Source organism: Sesamum indicum, linkage group LG8 (genome assembly GCF_000512975.1).
Source record: "Sesamum indicum cultivar Zhongzhi No. 13 linkage group LG8, S_indicum_v1.0, whole genome shotgun sequence".
Lineage (NCBI taxonomy): Eukaryota > Viridiplantae > Streptophyta > Magnoliopsida > Lamiales > Pedaliaceae > Sesamum > Sesamum indicum.
Window position 1 is genome coordinate 17696093 of NC_026152.1, and position 19510 is coordinate 17715602.

General features: G+C 36.4%; 8 protein-coding genes and 1 non-coding gene across 10 annotated transcripts in view; 5 read left to right on the forward strand and 4 right to left on the reverse strand.

The window, feature by feature from the left end:
• Positions 1–1515, forward strand: part of LOC105169153 (protein RETICULATA-RELATED 1, chloroplastic) — a 4864-nt gene extending 3349 nt beyond the window's left edge. Inside the window, exons 6-8 of the mRNA XM_020696051.1 lie at positions 4–282; positions 406–570; positions 922–1515. Of these exons, the coding sequence (XP_020551710.1) occupies positions 4–282; positions 406–570; positions 922–1207 (730 nt within the window). The 3' untranslated portion in view covers positions 1208–1515. The remainder of the gene's footprint in view (positions 1–3; positions 283–405; positions 571–921) is intronic.
• LOC105169154 (putative elongation of fatty acids protein DDB_G0272012) lies at positions 1849–3170 on the forward strand. Its single transcript, XM_011089469.2, has one exon. It carries the CDS (start codon positions 2100–2102, stop codon positions 2934–2936), a length of 837 nt encoding a protein of 278 aa, XP_011087771.1. The 5' UTR covers positions 1849–2099; the 3' UTR covers positions 2937–3170.
• On the forward strand, positions 4186–5574 carry LOC105169433 (thaumatin-like protein). The gene is made up of 3 exons (XM_011089824.2): positions 4186–4381; positions 4482–5139; positions 5220–5574. The coding sequence occupies exons 1-3, from the start codon at positions 4330–4332 to the stop codon at positions 5356–5358; spliced, it is 849 nt and encodes a 282-aa protein (XP_011088126.2). The 5' UTR covers positions 4186–4329; the 3' UTR covers positions 5359–5574.
• Positions 6085–10061, forward strand: LOC105169155 (probable plastid-lipid-associated protein 4, chloroplastic). 2 transcript variants are annotated; one of them, XM_011089471.2, is made up of 6 exons: positions 6085–6520; positions 7996–8109; positions 8594–8689; positions 9132–9206; positions 9318–9385; positions 9618–10061. In XM_011089471.2, the coding sequence occupies exons 1-6, from the start codon at positions 6176–6178 to the stop codon at positions 9688–9690; spliced, it is 771 nt and encodes a 256-aa protein (XP_011087773.1). In that variant the 5' UTR covers positions 6085–6175; the 3' UTR covers positions 9691–10061. The 2 variants fall into 2 exon arrangements, with proteins under 2 accessions (XP_011087773.1, XP_011087772.1); XM_011089470.2 differs by lacking the exon at positions 6085–6520 and adding an exon at positions 6959–7392.
• TRNAE-UUC lies at positions 10145–10216 on the reverse strand. The gene has a single exon. It is a non-coding gene; the product is annotated as a tRNA-Glu (tRNA).
• On the reverse strand, positions 13821–14459 carry LOC105169156 (basic blue protein-like). The gene is made up of 2 exons (XM_011089472.2): positions 14224–14459; positions 13821–14137 (listed from the first exon to the last, which is right to left on the reverse strand). The coding sequence occupies exons 1-2, from the start codon at positions 14414–14416 to the stop codon at positions 13938–13940; spliced, it is 393 nt and encodes a 130-aa protein (XP_011087774.1). The 5' UTR covers positions 14417–14459; the 3' UTR covers positions 13821–13937.
• On the forward strand, positions 15991–16698 carry LOC105169157 (basic blue protein-like). The gene is made up of 2 exons (XM_011089473.2): positions 15991–16227; positions 16314–16698. The coding sequence occupies exons 1-2, from the start codon at positions 16035–16037 to the stop codon at positions 16511–16513; spliced, it is 393 nt and encodes a 130-aa protein (XP_011087775.1). The 5' UTR covers positions 15991–16034; the 3' UTR covers positions 16514–16698.
• LOC105169158 (basic blue protein-like) lies at positions 16877–17869 on the reverse strand. Its single transcript, XM_011089474.2, has 2 exons — positions 17326–17869; positions 16877–17233 (listed from the first exon to the last, which is right to left on the reverse strand). The coding sequence occupies exons 1-2, from the start codon at positions 17507–17509 to the stop codon at positions 17022–17024; spliced, it is 396 nt and encodes a 131-aa protein (XP_011087776.1). The 5' UTR covers positions 17510–17869; the 3' UTR covers positions 16877–17021.
• On the reverse strand, positions 18091–19241 carry LOC105169160 (basic blue protein-like). The gene is made up of 2 exons (XM_011089475.2): positions 18986–19241; positions 18091–18419 (listed from the first exon to the last, which is right to left on the reverse strand). Exons 1-2 carry the CDS (start codon positions 19164–19166, stop codon positions 18220–18222), a joined length of 381 nt encoding a protein of 126 aa, XP_011087777.1. The 5' UTR covers positions 19167–19241; the 3' UTR covers positions 18091–18219.

Genomic DNA, 19510 nt, shown 5'->3' on the forward strand with positions numbered 1-19510 from the left:
CCTGATCAACGTCCTCACTGTGACGGCTTGCAATGCCATTGTTGTTTGGTCACTTGCCCCCTGTCGTTCATATGGAAATACCTTCCAATTTGATTTGCAAAATACACTGCAGAAGCTCCCAAACAATATTTTTGAAAAGAGCTATCCGCTTAGAGAATTCGACTTCCAAAAGAGACTTCAGTCCTTCTTTTACAAAGCTGCAGAGTTGTGTATGGTGGGATTTACTGCAGGAGCGGCACAGGGTGCCATATCAAACCTTGCTGCCAGTAGAAAGGAGGGAAGGTAAAAAAATTAATATGTTAAAACATAATCCTAATATTTTCATTCCTAATATAAAGTTATTTTAGTTATAGTGAAGTTTCTTGACGTTTTCATCTTCTTGTTTTGCTACTGATGGTTCCTTAGGTTATCAGTGACCGTTCCATCTGTGAGCACCAATGCACTTGGTTATGGAGCTTTTCTTGGTCTTTATGCAAATTTGCGATATCAGCTCTTATGTGGTTTTGACAGAGCAGTTACCAACTACTTTGATGTTATTGGAGTGGCTCTGTTCTTTAGCACAGCCCTCAGGTATTTATTCTAACTATTCATAGATCACTGTATATGGTTTGCGCATATGATACCTTTGTTTTCTGTTTGTGAAAGCTTAATTAATCGCACGCTGAAGCTCCCTCTCTCTCTCTTGGTGGATGATAGTCTTCTGCAGGGCTGTCATTCCACGACCTTCGGATCCTTGTTTTGGCATTTTCTCTTTTTCTTGCTCATTGCTCTCTTGATTTCATGTCGGACCTGTTTTTATCGGCCATGCAATCTGTTTCAGTCTCATGAAACTTCTTCTGGAGGATGCTGAATATTCTGCATACTTAGATTGTTTATTGTAGCCTATGAGGACATAAAATCTTACCCCTGAAATTCATGCAGGGTCCTGAACGTTCAGTTGGGAGAGACGTCTAGATTGGCTTGGTTGGGTGTGGAGGTTGATCCGTTGGCTCAGTCAGACGACCTCTTGAAGGCTGCTTACAACAGACCTTCAGAAGGAGCCAACCAGTCATCTTCAAAATGGTTCATATCCAAGAATGCTATTGTTTCTGGGCTCGGGCTACTCGGGATCAGACAGGGACGAACCGACTCAAACATGGAGGGGGAAACACCTCCTCCAAAGGCTCGGAGGAAGAGAATCGTTAGAAGGAAGGTGGCTACAAGTTGAAACAAAAGCCGCACGTTCCGTTTAGTTGCTATCAGACTCTTCAATTTTGCAGCCTAGTAGACGTACACGAATGCTGGATTTGGCAGTGAAACAATTGTAATGAAATTTGGGAAGGATTTATCGCAATATTCACCAATTCTTTTTTGCTGATTGTGTGGTTACTGTCACTGATGATAATGTAGTGCAATAAATTTGTGGATTGCAGATAGAACGTACTTTTAAGGAAGTCTGATGGTAGATGTGATGTTCTATTGTTCTGTTCTTGTTGAAGTGCGTTAGGATATATATGTTAACTCCCTTTGAATTTCCTTCCTATCATTTTGGATGTTCCAAAGCCAAGTCTTATTTTCAACATATCAATTAACTTCGTGTGCTGTTTTGACATTAGTTTCCAACTACCTATTTTTTCTTTTTTAGTGAAATGAAAATGGTAAATTATTATTTATTAAATAAATTGATTGTAATAATTAATATTAAATTTTTATATATAACAATAATTGATAGTTATTATAATAATTATATCAAATTATCAATATTAAATAATTATATTTATTAAAATTAAAATGACATTCCACATATTAATAGAATTCTAACTCATGAGAGTTTAATTTTGTTAATTGAATTAAGTTGTCTAAGCAATAAACGAAATGAAGCATTTTCTCCTAATAAAAAAAAAAAAAATAGAAAATAGGGGTGTCGTCTTCCGACAGAAAATTCCAAGGATGAAGTAAGGCGACGTGGACTTATATCTGTCCTTACATTTAATATTTTTTCAAACCGAACCATCAATCATCAAATTCAAAACCCCTGTTGGACACTATACACCGCACATATAAACCCAACCAACGTCATCTTCCTATCTTCCTGAACCTCCCCTCCGCGGCGGCGCGTCATGGACACGCTCTACGCCACCATTCACTACTGGCTGGTCGACCACCCATTTATCACCCACTACCATTGGATACCCAACCAAACACCCGGCGCTTCCCCGCTCTTCGTCGCCGTTGCCGTTGTCACCTACCTAACCCTCACGCTCTCCCTCAGCCATTTCCCCCTCCTCCCCACCCTTTCCTCCGCCGCACTTCGCCTCATAACCGTCGTCCACAACCTCGTCCTATGTCTCCTCTCCCTCATTATGGCCGTTGGCTGCACCCTCTCCGCCCTCCACCAAACGCCGCCTGACTACCCCATTTGGCCCCTCTGCTTCCCCGTGAACCACACCCCACCGCGGGGGCCCTCCTTCTTCTGGGCCCACGTTTTCTACTTCTCCAAGATCCTGGAATTCCTCGACACACTCTTAATCCTCCTGAGCGGGTCCCGTTCCCGGAGGCTCTCGTTCCTCCACGTTTACCACCACGCAGTGGTGGTGGTCATGTGCTACGTTTGGCTGGCGACGTCGCAGTCGCTGTTCCCGGTGGCGCTGGTGACCAATGCGACGGTGCACGTGGTGATGTACTCGTATTACCTGCTCTCGGCGGTGGGGATCCGGCCGTGGTGGAAGAGGTTGGTGACGGACTTTCAGATCATCCAGTTCTTGTTCAGTTTCGTGATATCGGGTTGGATGGTGTATTACCATATGAAGGGGCCGGGCTGCGAGGGGATATGGGGTTGGTGCTTCAATGGGGTTTTCAATGCCTCACTTTTGGCTCTGTTTTTTGACTTTCATCGCAAGAATTATGCCAAGAAAAAGAGGTCTGATCTGCTGGATAAGGCTGCTAAAATCTCCTGATCATTTTCAACTTATGAAACTCTATATTCTTAGATGGTTCAAATTTAATCAATCACTTCACAAATACTAAACGATGGGGGCTGACTTGCCCAACCACCCTCGTACTATGGCCAGTTTATTGAAATTATCAATCTAGCAAGCGGAATTAAGAAGTTATCGAAAACTTTATTCAATCAAGTTAATTCGATCACACGGATCCATTCATCATTTGGTTATATTGAATTTAGTTTATTATTCAAATTCCAATTGCGGTATGAATTTGTATCTTGGTGAAGATTGACAAATGATGTTGGGGCTTTTTGTACTTGTGCAATGGTTGATTTGGGTTTTGGTGCATGTTTGTGAGGGTTATGTGGTGATTTTTGTTATGAAGATGAGGAGTTTGTAGTGGGAGAGTTAAAAACAATAACTAAATTTGCAGAATTTTTGAGTAATAGTGCAAATTTTAATTGGAGCAATGTTCTAATTTTGGGTTGAGGTTATTGAAGTTTGATAGATGTTGAGTTGTTGTCTAAGAAAACAAGAAAAAGGAAATGATAGAGGAAAGGAAGATTCCTTTATGATACCAAGAGAAAGGGTCTTGATTAGTTTAATAGGCAGATGCAATAGCATTAAATTTAATTATTGGTTATGCTTAAGATAAGATGAAAGCTGAAAGTGGGTGCTCATTTTCATGGGTTCACACACACTACTACCTCAATATATTATTCAAAAGTAGACAGCTCAATTTTTAGATGGTTTTGCACTTTGTCCCTCAATCCTTTTTTTTCTTTTTTATAAATCACCCCCCAATTTTTATATTTCATAGCACTTAACTTATTTTTTTTATTTCCCGCGAATTTCGGGGGAATGCACGCGATTTTGGGCTATTTAAGTAATTTCATCTTATCCCCTCTCAAGATAATTGATAAATTGAAAACTTTTAAATTTTTTGCTCTAATTTCTTCATACACACCGCATTTGTCATATAATAGGTCTTACCAAACCTAATTTGAGTTAAAATTATTCATAAAAGGGTAACAAAAAAAAGTGAAATAAAATTGAAGCCAAGAAAGAACAAGTCATAGGAACAATAACAAAAGAATGAAGTTAGCTTCTCACACATGATGCAATGCAAGCACACACTAAAATAGTTGAAGAAGCAAAGGCAAAAAAGACAAAGATTGTCCAAAAAGACTTGGAGATGGAAAATGCTCTAAGAGGTAAGGAATCAGTTGATTATGGAAGAAGAAAGGAAGCCTTTCTGTCTGCCCACAGTTTCCAAACAATCTCTTCACTTCACTCTCTTCCACACGTATTCTTCTGCACTTCCCTCCTCACTTACTCATATAAAACATTCTCTTCACTACACAGACAAGACTACTACTGTCTTAGTCCTTACCAAGTTAAGGAAATGGCCTTCAACTTGGGTGCATTTTTCTTGGCTTTTCTTGTCATTGCATCAGGTGAAATTTCATCTTCATATTTTCTTGTATGAATTCTGCTGCTATATATTTAGTTTTGGTTACATATAGTTGTGACTAATTTTTCTTGCTACGTTGACAGGGATAAGGTTGTCCGAAGGCGTCAAGTTCACCATCATTAACTACTGCAAGGAGACAATATGGCCCGGGATAACGCCTAACAACTTCAGCGGTGGAGGCTTCTCTCTGAAGCCGACTCAGTCTGCCGTCTTCACAGCTCCACCGGCCTGGAACGGGCGAATATGGGCACGGACAGGCTGCAATTTCGATAAGAACGGTAACGGTACGTGCCAAACAGGTGGATGTGGGAGTAGCCTGCAGTGCACAGGGCCAGGCCACCCCCCTGCTTCAATAGCTGAATTTGCACTTGGAGATATTGACTACTACGACGTTAGCCTGGTTGATGGGTTCAACCTGCCCGTCGTAGTAAAACCGGTAGGTGGTAAAGGGAACTGCAGCTCTGCAGGTTGTGATGCTGACCTTCGGCCTAACTGCCTGCCCGAGCTAACATTGAGGGCAGACGGGAGGACTGTGGCTTGCCAGAGTGCGTGCAGCGTTTTTGATACCGATGAGTATTGTTGTAGGGGGGCGTTCTCCACTCCTATGGCATGTCAGCCCACAAACTACTCAAGAAGTTTCAAAACAGCCTGCCCTGCAGCTTACAGCTTTGCTCACGACGATCCCACGAGCATCATAACATGCTCGGCCACTGATTACGTCGTGTCGTTTTGTTCCTCAAGGCATGTCCTTTTTTTTCCTTTCTCGACTACATAGTCTAATTTTCGGCAGTCTAACATTGCGTTTTTTCGTTCTGGACTAGGAACCAAACGCAGTGCACATTTCACGACAATCAGCTTACTTGTAATAGAGCAATGGGGACGTCGGAGGGAATGTTTCGACTGTGGAAGCTTTTGTTGACGGCATTGGCCGCGGCGGTTGGCGTTCCGGCGATGCTGTGATTCAATTCTTGATTTGTGTAGTTAATTTTGTTATTGAGAATTGAGAGGATGGTTCTTGCTGTGGCAATTTTGCATTACTGTGATTGTTTTTGGAACATGTGGAGAGCCCTTTTAGGATCTTTTCCTCAAATGTTTTGCACCCAAATTCAAATTCTGTACACTGACGTCTGCATTTCATTTTATAAAATTCAAATTAAATGTTAATTAAGTGGATGAAATTTCTCAAACCCTGCGAGCACTCAACATTACTTAAGGAAGTAACACTTTTACATAAACAATGCTTGTGTTTTTACGTATCATGGAAAACTCTATTTAAAATCGCAGATTGTAAACTACAACATATATCAAGAGTTATGGATCGAGAATTAAATCATTGAGTTAAAATAGTCAATATAAAAATTTGTAATAATTTTATCATTATATATATTGAAATTGATTAATCTTAAGATTAAAAGTATGCAATAAAATAAGGGTAAATTACAACGAGTTTTTATAAAATTTATCATAATTATAAATATATTTTAAAATTAATTATCGTCTAACGATTACTTCTAGTCACTATCTATTATAAGAATATTTATTAGATAATTATTATTTTTTTAAAAAATACATTTTTAATTTTTTAAATACTGTAAATTACTCATAATTACGCAAACCTGGTAGGAGCACATAGTAATTTACTCTCTTATTACAGTGTTATCAGAATAAGAGGTAAAATATTACAAGAATGTGCAGTGTTTCATCATGGGACCAAACTAATTAACTACCTCACCAAACAAATGCGCTCAAACAACCACCGCCACAAGCCAGCAATCCCATGGCCTTATCCACACTCTCTCCGCCACCACTGCCGTCTCTAACCGCTCAATCCTCTCCCGCCGGCACCTCCTCCTCCTCCTCACTTCCCAGGCTCCTTCACTCCATCGCCGCCGTCTCATTCCCGGCCAACCATCATAACCACTATCTCTCAACCACCATCGCCGCCACTCCGCCGCCTGCTGCACAGCATAAGTGGAGAACCCAGGTTTCCTTCTTCACGTCTTTCTTGGGGAACAACAAGACTAAGAGTGCTGAGGCCATTAAGGAAGAGCTTCTTGAAGCCATCGCAACCCTTGATCGTGGTGCTGAAGCCACCCCGGAAGACCAGCAAAAAATTGATCAGGTGTATAGTGAATGTCTTAATTTTCAGTCTCGTGCAATTGGGTTACACTTTTTGAAAACAGTTTCTGTTAGTTTAAGTGATAATGCCTGGAGGCTTGCATACTTTTCTCCTTGTAATAACTTTACCATTATATATATTGAAATTGATTAATCTTAAGATTAAAAGTATGCAATAAAATAAGGGTAAATTACAACGAGTTTTTATAAAATTTATCATAATTATAAATATATTTTAAAATTAATTATCGTCTAACGATTACTTCTAGTCACTATCTATTATAAGAATATTTATTAGATAATTATTATTTTTTTAAAAAATACATTTTTAATTTTTTAAATACTGTAAATTACTCATAATTACGCAAACCTGGTAGGAGCACATAGTAATTTACTCTCTTATTACAGTGTTATCAGAATAAGAGGTAAAATATTACAAGAATGTGCAGTGTTTCATCATGGGACCAAACTAATTAACTACCTCACCAAACAAATGCGCTCAAACAACCACCGCCACAAGCCAGCAATCCCATGGCCTTATCCACACTCTCTCCGCCACCACTGCCGTCTCTAACCGCTCAATCCTCTCCCGCCGGCACCTCCTCCTCCTCCTCACTTCCCAGGCTCCTTCACTCCATCGCCGCCGTCTCATTCCCGGCCAACCATCATAACCACTATCTCTCAACCACCATCGCCGCCACTCCGCCGCCTGCTGCACAGCATAAGTGGAGAACCCAGGTTTCCTTCTTCACGTCTTTCTTGGGGAACAACAAGACTAAGAGTGCTGAGGCCATTAAGGAAGAGCTTCTTGAAGCCATCGCAACCCTTGATCGTGGTGCTGAAGCCACCCCGGAAGACCAGCAAAAAATTGATCAGGTGTATAGTGAATGTCTTAATTTTCAGTCTCGTGCAATTGGGTTACACTTTTTGAAAACAGTTTCTGTTAGTTTAAGTGATAATGCCTGGAGGCTTGCATACTTTTCTCCTTATCATCTGTTTATACTTTTGTGATCAAAACTCTGGAACTCCAAGAATTGCGGATAAAATGTATGGTTAAAAGATTCATATGTATATCTCTATGTTAACTACGGTTAAGGAAAATCGGTGCAAAAAACTGAGTTTTTAACTATAAAAAAAATTATTTGCCACAGCTAAGAGCTGATAAAAAAAGGATGTCAAATATTTTAGCCATTCTTCAAAAAACCACGGCCAACAACCGTTATGTGTCCGTGATCAATAATTATTTGCTACGGCTATTTTTTATTAATCATAACAATTAACTGTAGTTAAATGTTATAATTCTTCTAGTGTTTGTAGAACTTAGAATCCAGGAGATGCAATTTCTCCAGAACAATGAATATGTTCCATGTGGTACATTTTATCAGCTGACGTCGTCTGGGATAGAGGAATTATTTCGATTTCTTGGCTAAATTTAACTGTATCCTCTCCCTTTTCGTTATGGACTTTCTCCTTAGTTAGATAGCTCGCAAACTAGAAGCACTTAGTCCAACAAAAGAGCCGCTGAAGTCTGATTTGCTAAACGGGAAATGGGAGCTCATATACACGACTTCACAATCGATTTTGCAGACACAGGTATGTCTCTTTTTATTTGTTGATGAGTCAGTTTTGATATATATATATTTTAGCTAAAAATGGTTATGAAACTTGTAGGTGAGATAAGTATCATGGTACCATTTCTTGTTCGTGGACTGGATCACGTGTGATCTACACAAGCTACACATGGCCAACTATACATATCTAAATCAAGAAAAAAAATCAAACAAACAGATCAAGACTTGGCCTCAAGTCCTAAGATACATTTGAGGATTTAACCAGTTAAAATGCTTTGTCCTTGGTGATTCCTCTGCTTGCATGTTTTCCTTTATCTTAGGATTCCAAGCATACTAATATACCAAATAAAAGTCGACTGTGGAAAAATAGATGTTTCAAGCTGTCTTTAATTTCTCATTCATGTAAGCACTTTTTGAAGCCATCAACATTGATATTGCTGCTTTTTGTGCTTTTGTTTTCATGCCAGTATGCATTGAGATTACTCATACATTGACTTTGTGAGCAGAGACCCAAGTTCTTAAGATCTAGAAGAAACTTTCAAGCTATCAATGTTGATACGCTGCGGGCTCAAAATATGGAATCATGGCCGTTCTTCAATCAGGTAAGACTCAAGTTCTGATGTGTATGTTCCATTTTTACTCCTCGCTTTTATGTAGCTCAAATATCCATAAAGCATTTAGCATGTCAAATATGGAATGTGCTTAAGACTGTGTCTTTTAGGTTGTCATGATTTATTGATGGTTGATGAAGTCCAAGGCGAATCTCATGCAACCTCCAAGTTCTCTAGATATATTGATTCTCATTCGGTCTAAGAATGTGGCTGAATGCAAAATGTTTGAGGATAATACTCTTCTTTTGTGTCTTATGAAATTGTAGAATGCAAAGCATTTTAAAGATGGAAAAGCTAACCGATTATTCCTTTTATTAATAAAGATCATATAGCCTATTTGCTTTCTAGTACATATACTTCTGTTACAGGCGCCAATATTGGTGACTATCTGCCGTAAGTCCGCCCCAACCTGACCAACTTAACTCTCCTACAGGTTACAGCAAATTTAACACCTCTTAATCCAAAGAAGGTCGCTGTGCAATTTGATGTCTTCAAGATTGGTGGATTTGTACGTAGCATCTTTTACCAACTATGCAATACTCTTCAGATTACCCCCCACCTCAAACAAACTGTATTTGTTGAGTCCTCATAGTTTCATGTTCTCTGGCTCTGTTGACAGATACCTATTAAAGCTCCTGGACGAGCTCGTGGGGAGCTTGAAATTACTTACTTGGATGAAGAGCTAAGGTGAGACGACAAACTCAATTACATTAAACTCGGCTTCTTCATTAGTGACCACCTTTCCGAGTTTGCTATTCTATTATCCTGGAAAAACAATAGATACACAATTATGTTTCTACACAATACTCCCAACAACACTCAGCAAAACAAAATTGACAGTATAACTAAATGGATTTGTGTTCATGTAATCATTTCTTCCGTGGAAACTAGGCATGATTTCCAAAATATCCTGTGGCAGGGTATCAAGAGGTGACAAGGGCAATCTCTTCATCTTGACCATGGTTGATCCATCCTATCGAGTTCCCACTTGATGCATCAAAGACCACTTGAATTTCATTACCAAATTTTATATTATGGATCTACAGATTCCCTCTTTCTTTCCACTTGATTGTAGTGTATTCATAACATGGCTAGTCGGCAGATCATCCAGAACAAAGAACTTAGACTTGAATTGTTGGGGTGCGCCATGCCTGTGCAGCAGTGCAACGCATGGGCGACGCGCGAAGGTCCAGGCAGCAAGCTGCCTGTATGGGCCTTCCCCCTAGAAAAATAAATTTAATATCATGTGAGCCGATGGCCCACGTATCAGATATTAAACTGATAAGAACAGATACTACACTTGATCTTAGCCAAAAGGCCGAGAAAGGTATGAGTTTTTCGTTGCTGGGCCGGCGTTTTTATACATCTCATCTCTTGCGCTTATCTATTTCCCTGTTCGATGTGGGAGGCAGAATAAAACTTAAAACAAAAAGTTCCAAAAGAGGTTTCCGTTGCCGGGAATCGAACCCGGGTCTCCTGGGTGAAAGCCAGACATCCTAACCGCTGGACGACAACGGACTTGCGGTAAATCCTACTAAATATTTTTATATAAACCCAAAATTCATTTAAATTTTTAGTTAATTATACGAAAGACAAAAATAAAGTGAGAGTTATATATCTTTTAAACGATTTTTTATTAATTCTAAATGTGCAGGAATATGACATTTTTTTATAGAAAAGGAATTGTCATTTTGCGTAAAAATAAATATGCATGTTTAAGGGTATTTTAATCAATATATATTTTGCCAACTAAAGGTGGTTAGTGTTAAGTGTATTAGATCCAGTTCATAATCAAATACTAGTTATTAAGTGGGATGTAATTAATTAAGTTGACATATGTAAAATGGTAATTAAAAGAGTTAGTGGGAGACAATGGCGTTCCATTTTGCACTCCCCTTTTGCAGCAATTCAAAAGGCACATGAAAACAGCAATCAGCATCCTTTGGTCAAACCAAGCCCACATTTACATCTACAACCTTTTTGCATCAACAATCTATAACATTTTTGGCTCATTTTGAATCTAATGACTGTTATAAGTATTTACAGAAGAATTTCAAGGATTATGAACTGCATATAAAGGTATTTGTAAATTATTTATAATCATAATTTCATATTAATTATAGAAAGTATCCAACACATACACCTTTCAATAAAAAGTAGTTCCTTCTTACTAATTGAACTAATATGCATCCACATATCCATCAACATAATAATCACATTGACTTAATCTATTCTTAATAATCAAGCGGGCAAGTTCATACTTTCGTTCCCAGATCAACAGACTCATTGGGAGTATCAAATATACAACCTTCTAACATAACATAATCCATTCTTACCAATCGAACCAATATGCGTCAACGTAAAAAACTATGATATAATAGTGGTTTGATAGAAATAAGGCATGCTGATCTTATAATAGCTAATTCAAAGAACAAGCATTGACGTCAAAACATGATGTTAGTTAGTCAATACCTTTGTATGTGAAATCAACCCTTTCTAAAAGAAAAGACAAGTTTGTTTGTTGGCTGAGGTACAGATACAATGATGTTAAAGCAACAATAACTTTCCCTTTACAATTTTAGTGTTTTGGTTTGGAGAAAAGTTGAGAGTTGTGTGAACAAAAGCTGAAAATTGAATTTGCTTAAGTTGGTAACATGTAAGAATGATGATTGAAACAAGGAAAAGAAACGGCCACCAACCGTACAGAACACCATGCACGCTCTTGCACCCTCTTTCTATAAATCAACCCCACTACTGTTCTCCCAAAAGTCAGCACACACACTAAATCTTTATTTTTCATGTCCATCCCACCCTACTTACTACTTCTTCCTTACACATTGTGTTTCTTCCTTACACACACATATATTACGTGTATGTTAGAGAGTTATTTTCGCATTTATTTAATATATATATATATGTTTTAAAATATCACATCGTATATACGTGTGGTTTAATTTCATTTGTTAATGTAATTATATAATGTTCAATAATTACATGATAAATATTTAATTCAAAATTTTTAATTTGATTATTTGATGAAATTCATGTATAACGTAGGCTAGATATAGTTTCAATCCGTTGGTTATGGGAATCAGTTCTCATTTTCAATTTATTGTCAACTTTCATTAGAAAATTGACGGATAAAATCATGTGCAATATGTCGTGTGCCAATTTCCTTCTATTTTGAAAATAGATTGAAAATATAAGAATATTCTAATGTTATAAAACTACTTTCGATATTTTCATAGCACTTTTAGTTCCATAAGTTCTACACTTTTTGTCCTCTGTTTTATGAAATTTTCAAAACGATATCAAAATTAAAAAAAAAAAAAAACTCTACCCATTTAGTCCTCTACTTTACGAAATTAATTTTCAAAATGGTCCCAAAATTAAAAAAAATTGAACATGTTTATTCTTGTATTTTATAGGTTTTATGGGATTGAAAAATGTATTATATTTTTTAAATTTTTGGATCATTTTGAAAATTCAGTTCAATTTTAAAATTATTTTAAAAAACTCATAAAAAAATAATTTTTTCCATTACTTTTATCTGTATGGTAGTGAGATAGCAAGGACACCACATAGATATATATATATATGTATGTATGTATAAAAGATCTTCAACTAGGGCATGATAGGAAAGTTCATCTGATAGTCTCTCTCTCTCTCTCTCTCTCTCTCTCTCTCTCTCTCTCTCTCTCTGTGTCTGGTTGGTGATGAAGTGATGTGTAGGGTTTCTCAAGAGGAATGTTGCAGAGCTATTTTGGCATTCTGTCCACCTCCATTAGCAGTATTAATGATTAATAAATATGTATAGAATTAATAATGATGATGAGAAAGATTAAGAGGGATGATGGATATGATGAGGAGGAGGAGGAGTTGGGGAGGCGGGCAGTTTGTCAAACGAGCTCTCTAAGTTTCTCTCTGAGAAATCATCCATCATATATACATACATATATCTGGAGAAACTGCTGATGGATGATGGATCCATCCTCATGCATCTAACACATACAGAGTACGTACGTTTTGTGTGTGTGTGTATATATATATATATATATGCTTATTCTTTCTTGCACTCATCACATCATTTTATTTTATTTTATTTCTTCAATTCTTGTGCTCATTATTTCTCTCTTTTATTTCATTTTATTAGCGAATTGCACACACACATATATATATATATAAATTCAAAAAAATTAAATAATTTTGGGTTATTTATATAGTAACTTAATTAATTACATCTTATATTAATTAAACATAATGGAAAAGGTGTGCTAGTTAAGATTTTAATTTTTGCATTGAAAGTAGCTAGCTAGATCAGGATAGAAAAGGATCATGTCTATGCACCTACGTACATCATATATCTATATATATATATAAAACCTTGGACCTGCATTAATTAATTTATATATTATTAATTAATTATTGAAAAAGAATTAAATTAAAAGGTGAAAGGTGAGTGCATTTTTACACCAAAATGATGATGTTGCTTTTGGGCATTGGATTCCTGGGAGCACCATACACATATATATATATATACATATGTATGCTTCAAAATGGTGCAATATTCCTACAAATTAATTGCCAGTTAAGTGTATATATATAGGGTTTCACAAAGGGATTACTTTACAGTAAAAGTCAACTCACTTTATTTTTTCTTATAGTACTGCTGCTTCCATAATTCTATATTTTTTTTTACTTTACGTTTTACTTTTGAATTGTTTAATTAAAATAAACTGATCTAAATAAGGTAGAAATTATAAAACTTCTTTACCAACTTATATGTATATGCAGCTTATATATGTGTTACAATTTTAAATACTAAGTTCATATGCTTATGTTAACGTTTTCACTTCAACTTTTCACGTTTGGTTTTATAATTTATAATTTATTTATACCACAAAATAAAAATTATTGCAAACATCCGTTGATTAAGAATGCGAGTTTAACAGTTACATAGACATAGTCAGAGGAAGCAGCTACCAATACGAGAAAATGTTAAACACACGGGCCGGGATCAAAAGTTAAATAGACTTAAACAACAATCATAATATATATTTATGATATATATATATATATATAGAGAGAGAGAGAGAGAATCATACATATACACTTCCCGCTCTCATCCAAAAAAAAATCTATATTTATTGACTCATAACTAACCAAACCTAACTACATATAATTATTTGGATATGGCAGGTGGCGTTACTGATGATCCAGATGGAGGGAGGCTGACTAATTAAGCAGCAACGGGAGCTATCTTCATCCCAGCTTCACAATGCCCTCTTATCCCACAAATCAAGTAATTTGGACCTTTCTTCAACGTCAACTTGTCGTTCCCTGAACTATACGTTGGTGCACCAGCCGGCACACTGCAAGAGTCGTAGCTCGCCTTGTCCACCACAACCGTGTTGTGCTGACCCACCACGTACTTGAAAACTGCAGTTAAAGACAATCAACAACGATTGGTTTTGATCACAAACAAAGTTATAATTAAGAACCCAAGAAAAGTCAAGCCCACATACTGAGTGTATCGCCGGCCTTGAAGGGCTTGCCCTTTTCCCAGCCAGCAACGTTGAAGGTCCAACCAGATGAGTCTCCGACAGTGTAGCTAGTTGCATTGGCGGTGTGAATGTGAATGTGAATGAGCAGTATGCTCAACATCACTGTGCTTACCAATTTTGCATTACCTTTCTCATCACACATTTTTTCAAACATTTTCTTTTTCTCAATTCTTTTTTATGTATTTTCTGAATCTATCTGGGCTTTGTCTAAATGCCCCCTCATATATATAGGTGTTAGATTTTCTGAATTTCCTAGATTCACTGAAGATTGTGATAATCTTGCGAAAAATCCTTGTGAGATGTTGTAATATTATGTGTAATTTTGGAAGATTTTAGTAATATTGCATGGCCATTCACTAACTGTGCAGGAGGGGGAGTTTGACTGACTTATGTAATATGGGTGCTTAGGTTTTGATTCTTTACGGACAGGCTTTTTGCTTCCAAGTTAATGAAATTTTTTTATCCAAATTAGGTTTGATTCAAATCGATTATAAAATAAGTGTGATATATTTGTCATGCAATTGATTGATTTTTCATATACTTATCATTTAATTGAGTCATACGCAAGTTACATTTAATTTTCTAACTAATTTGACCAAAAAAAAATTAAAATTATCAAAATTTTAAAATTATAAAAGTGTCGGTTCTACTTTAAAATGAATAACGTAGGTAAAATCTTTATTTATTCCCCATAAAAAAATATTTTTTGCCATGGTTACGAGCCACAACAAATGTTCCATAACAAATATTTAGCCACATTCTCAAAAAATCACGGCCAACAACCATTGTGTGGTCGTGGTCAATGACGATTTATTACGACTATTTATTTTTAATTATGATAAATTATCATAATTAAATATTATACTATTTCTAGTATGATGGGGTTCAAATTAATGTAATTAGTCCATGTATATGTATCATATTTCTTTTCTGTATATAACAGTTTTGATCATCTTCTTTTCCCTATTTCCTTCATCTCATTAGACCAAAGGAATCCTTACTCTGCTGTGGCGTAGAGAAGATGATATAATTTATTGTATCCTTAAAATTATCCAAATTAAGCTCATATTCTTCTTCTTCTTTTTTTAAATTTTTTATAGTTAGAAGATAAATTAATTACGACCACATTGCATCAAGATTTGAATTAATTCCATGTTTCAATGAATAACTATATATCAAATCACAAAATAAATAAAATAATAAATCATATATATATATATATATAACAATAAACTCTCATAATATCATGAGACAAATATTCATATATATACACAGACGACATGATTCAAATCTTAATCGATCTTATATTTTTGAGGTTATAATGAAATGTTGTAAAACATAATCATGAGAAATTTTGTGCATGTCATCTATGTGAATTTATACGCACACAAATTAAGAAATATTAGACTAACACCTGATAATGATATCATATATGATTTAATAATAACTTATGTGGACGAGCACAAACTCACATGGTCGGAAATCCTCCTCAGTCTAGAGTCAAAAAGTAAACACCCATACCTCCACCAAAATATTACATGAATGAGTCAAACACCACAAGGATACATGACTAGCATGCAATATATATTACTAAAATCTTCCGAAATTGCACATAATATTACAACATCTCACAATGATCTTTCGCAAGATTATCACAATCTTCAGTGAATCTAGGAAATTCAGAAAATCTAACACCTATATATATGAGGGGGCATTTAGACAAAGCCCAGATAGATTCAGAAAATACATAAAAAAGAATTGAGAAAAAGAAAATGTTTGAAAAAATGTGTGATGAGAAAGGTAATGCAAAATTGGTAAGCACAGTGATGTTGAGCATACTGCTCATTCACATTCACATTCACACCGCCAATGCAACTAGCTACACTGTCGGAGACTCATCTGGTTGGACCTTCAACGTTGCTGGCTGGGAAAAGGGCAAGCCCTTCAAGGCCGGCGATACACTCAGTATGTGGGCTTGACTTTTCTTGGGTTCTTAATTATAACTTTGTTTGTGATCAAAACCAATCGTTGTTGATTGTCTTTAACTGCAGTTTTCAAGTACGTGGTGGGTCAGCACAACACGGTTGTGGTGGACAAGGCGAGCTACGATTCTTGCAGTGTGCCGGCTGGTGCACCAACGTATAGTTCAGGGAACGACAATTTGACGTTGAAGAAAGGTCCAAATTACTTGATTTGTGGGATTAGAGGGCATTGTGAAGCTGGGATGAAGATAGCTCCCATTGCTGCTTAATTAGTCCCCATATCCAAATAATTATATGTAGTTAGGTTTGGTTAGTTATGAGTCAATAAATATAGATTTTTTCTCCAGATTCCGATGACCGCGCAAAGTGCATGTATGATTCTATATGTCACAAATATGTATTATGGTTGCTTTTTAAATCTATGTAACTTTTCTTTATCTTTGTGTGATCTGCACACCTAGGTATTAACCTCCGTCAGCAAAAACCGTTGCAAAATCCGTATGAGACGAATGATAAAGTATTGCGACAAACATTTCACCGACTGGTGATTACAACATCATTGGTCCCATTAATCATCCGCATGAGGCTAATTAAGCTCGATAAACGTAAATTCTACGAACAACAATCATATAGTATTTATGATAAAATCATATATGTATATAGTTGAAATTAGAAAACAAAAAAGAAGAAGTAAATAATTATTATAGTTAACTACATTTATTTCAATATCATATGGATGGGTCCCATTAATTAACCAATAAGCATCCTCATTCCTCATCATGAGGCTAATGACGCAGCATTAGCAGCAATCTTCATCCCAGCATGACAATGCCCAGTAAAGCCACAAATGAAGTAGTTAGTCCCTTCCTTCAACGTCAACTTATCGTTGCCCGAACCATAAGTTGGTGCACCAGCCGGCACACTGCAAGAATCATAGCTCCCCTTGTCCACCACAACCACATTGTGTCTACCCACCGCGTACTTGAAAACTGCAGAATTCGTTCAGACAATCACAAACAACCTCTGATTCTTGAAACTAAAAATCACCCAAAATTTAGGAAATTAACTCAAGTACACGTACCAAGTTTGTCACCGGCCTTAAAGGGCTTCCCAGTTTCCCAGCCAGATACGTTAAAGATCCAGCCGGTCGAGCCTCCAACCGTGTAGATTTTTGCATCGGCTGAGTGAATGTAGATCAGCATGCTCAATACCATTATCATCGCCAAATTTGCATAACCTTTTTCTTCGGACATCTTATGAAACATTCTCTGTCTCGTTTTTGGTCAAATTTTTATGTATTTCTTGATGGGTTAATATATCTGTTTGTGTAGGTGAGCTATATATACTACACTATTTTGCTTCATTGTCACAAGTTTGTTAGATATTTTGAATTTTTTTCCCCAAATGTACTAAAGATTAATTGTGATGTAGTGTACTAGAATGAGTAAATATTTAATTACCAAAGATTTTGGGATATAATTGTACAATTTTTGACGATTATATATGGTAATATTAATATTGGGGGCATCCACTAATTTTGCTTATGTGAAAAACTTCTCATTGGTAATTTTCTGACACTTGCCAAAAGTTTTGTATTAGCTTTTGACTGTGTGTAGTTGTGGAGTTTTAGGTAGGTTTTGACTGATCTGTTTCTAATGTTTTGATGGAAATATTACAACCTCAAAATTTGTTACACGTAGCCATGTATTAAAATTGTGATACAACCTGGTCTGTGTTAACAAGTCATAGGTTAGGGATGTATGGTCTATAAATGAATGTAATTATCCCTAATATTTATTCTAACACGTCATAATTGAAATCATCCAATATTTCTCAAGACATGAGAAAAGAAAAACGAAAAAGGGATGACAATAAACATGAAATGAACACCAAACCAATAAAACATTCAAAGTAATGAAGTAGTGTTTTATTTAGTGACGTAGTAGATTATTATGATTGAGATGGCATCAAACCATCACACAGCAGTGACTGCAATCTTCATTCCAGCCTGACAGTGCCCAGGAAAGTTGCAGATGAAGAAATTTTGGCCCTTCGCGAGCTTTATCTGGTCCTTTCCGGTCGTGTACAATTTAGCGCCTCTGGGGCTGGCACACCCCTGGTACCCGCCCTTGTTCACCGCCACCACGTTGTGGGCCGTCGGGCTATAGTTGAACACTATTCATCCCACAAAAAATAAAATTATCAAACTTAGTAACCACAACTTTACAATTAATATGAGTTATGAATTCTATACATTTTTTTAGAAAAGCATAAACTTTTGCAAACACTGTCTTAAAATTGTCCAAATGAATTTACATTAAATGTACTGAATAACAAATTATTATTATTAAAAATTAATTGATTAAAGAATAGTTATTAGCAAATCAAGAAATATAGTTATGGGTATTTTTATGCTATCCACATTTTATTGTGACACTTATTTTAGGGAGAGTCTCACCCTTAATAAATAGTTCTAGTATGGGTGGTACCCACAAGTGTGCAGAATTAATTAAATTAAAAAAAAAATGATTTTATTCTTACAATTTTTTTAATTTTAATAAAAGATATTAAAAATACAAAAATAAATATAAGTCATAAAAAGTTATGGTTAGTGGAAATTGAGAAGAAGGGACAACTCGAGAATTACGAAAAATAAAAAAGGAGAAAATATAAAGAAAATTATAAAATAATATCAAAGGTTGTAAGTGAAGTGAAAGCACTATCTTCCAGAACATGCTTACCAAGAGTGTCACCGGCTTTAAACCGCTTCCCCGTAGGCCAAGTCGCCACGTTGAAGGTCCATCCGCCGGCACCTCCCACCGTGTAGGTGGCTGCTTCCGCCACTTCACAGTGGAAGGCCACCGCCAGAGCCACCATCACCACCACGCCGACAACTAATGCACTGCCTCTTCCCCCAGACATCCTTAATTTTTCTTACTTCTCTCTTTCTCTTCTGAAAAAAGACCTAAGAGACAACTTTTGTCTGTAATGCAACTGCAAATGTAGTGCAAAATTTATAGAAAAGGGAAATCATCATGCTGTGGTCTGTAGGGACAGTGGAGTGAAGTTTACGAGGACCCACAACGTTGAAAGACATGGTCCATCCATAAAGAAAAGCTTACCCACTAATGTCGCAATGCAAGTGGGACAGTCGTGTCTTCTCGTATATTGAGTAATCGGGTCGAATCAATTTAAATACGAAACTGGTCAGGATTAAGAACAATTTTAATTCATTTTGCATTTCGGTGACACTATAGTAAAGTTCA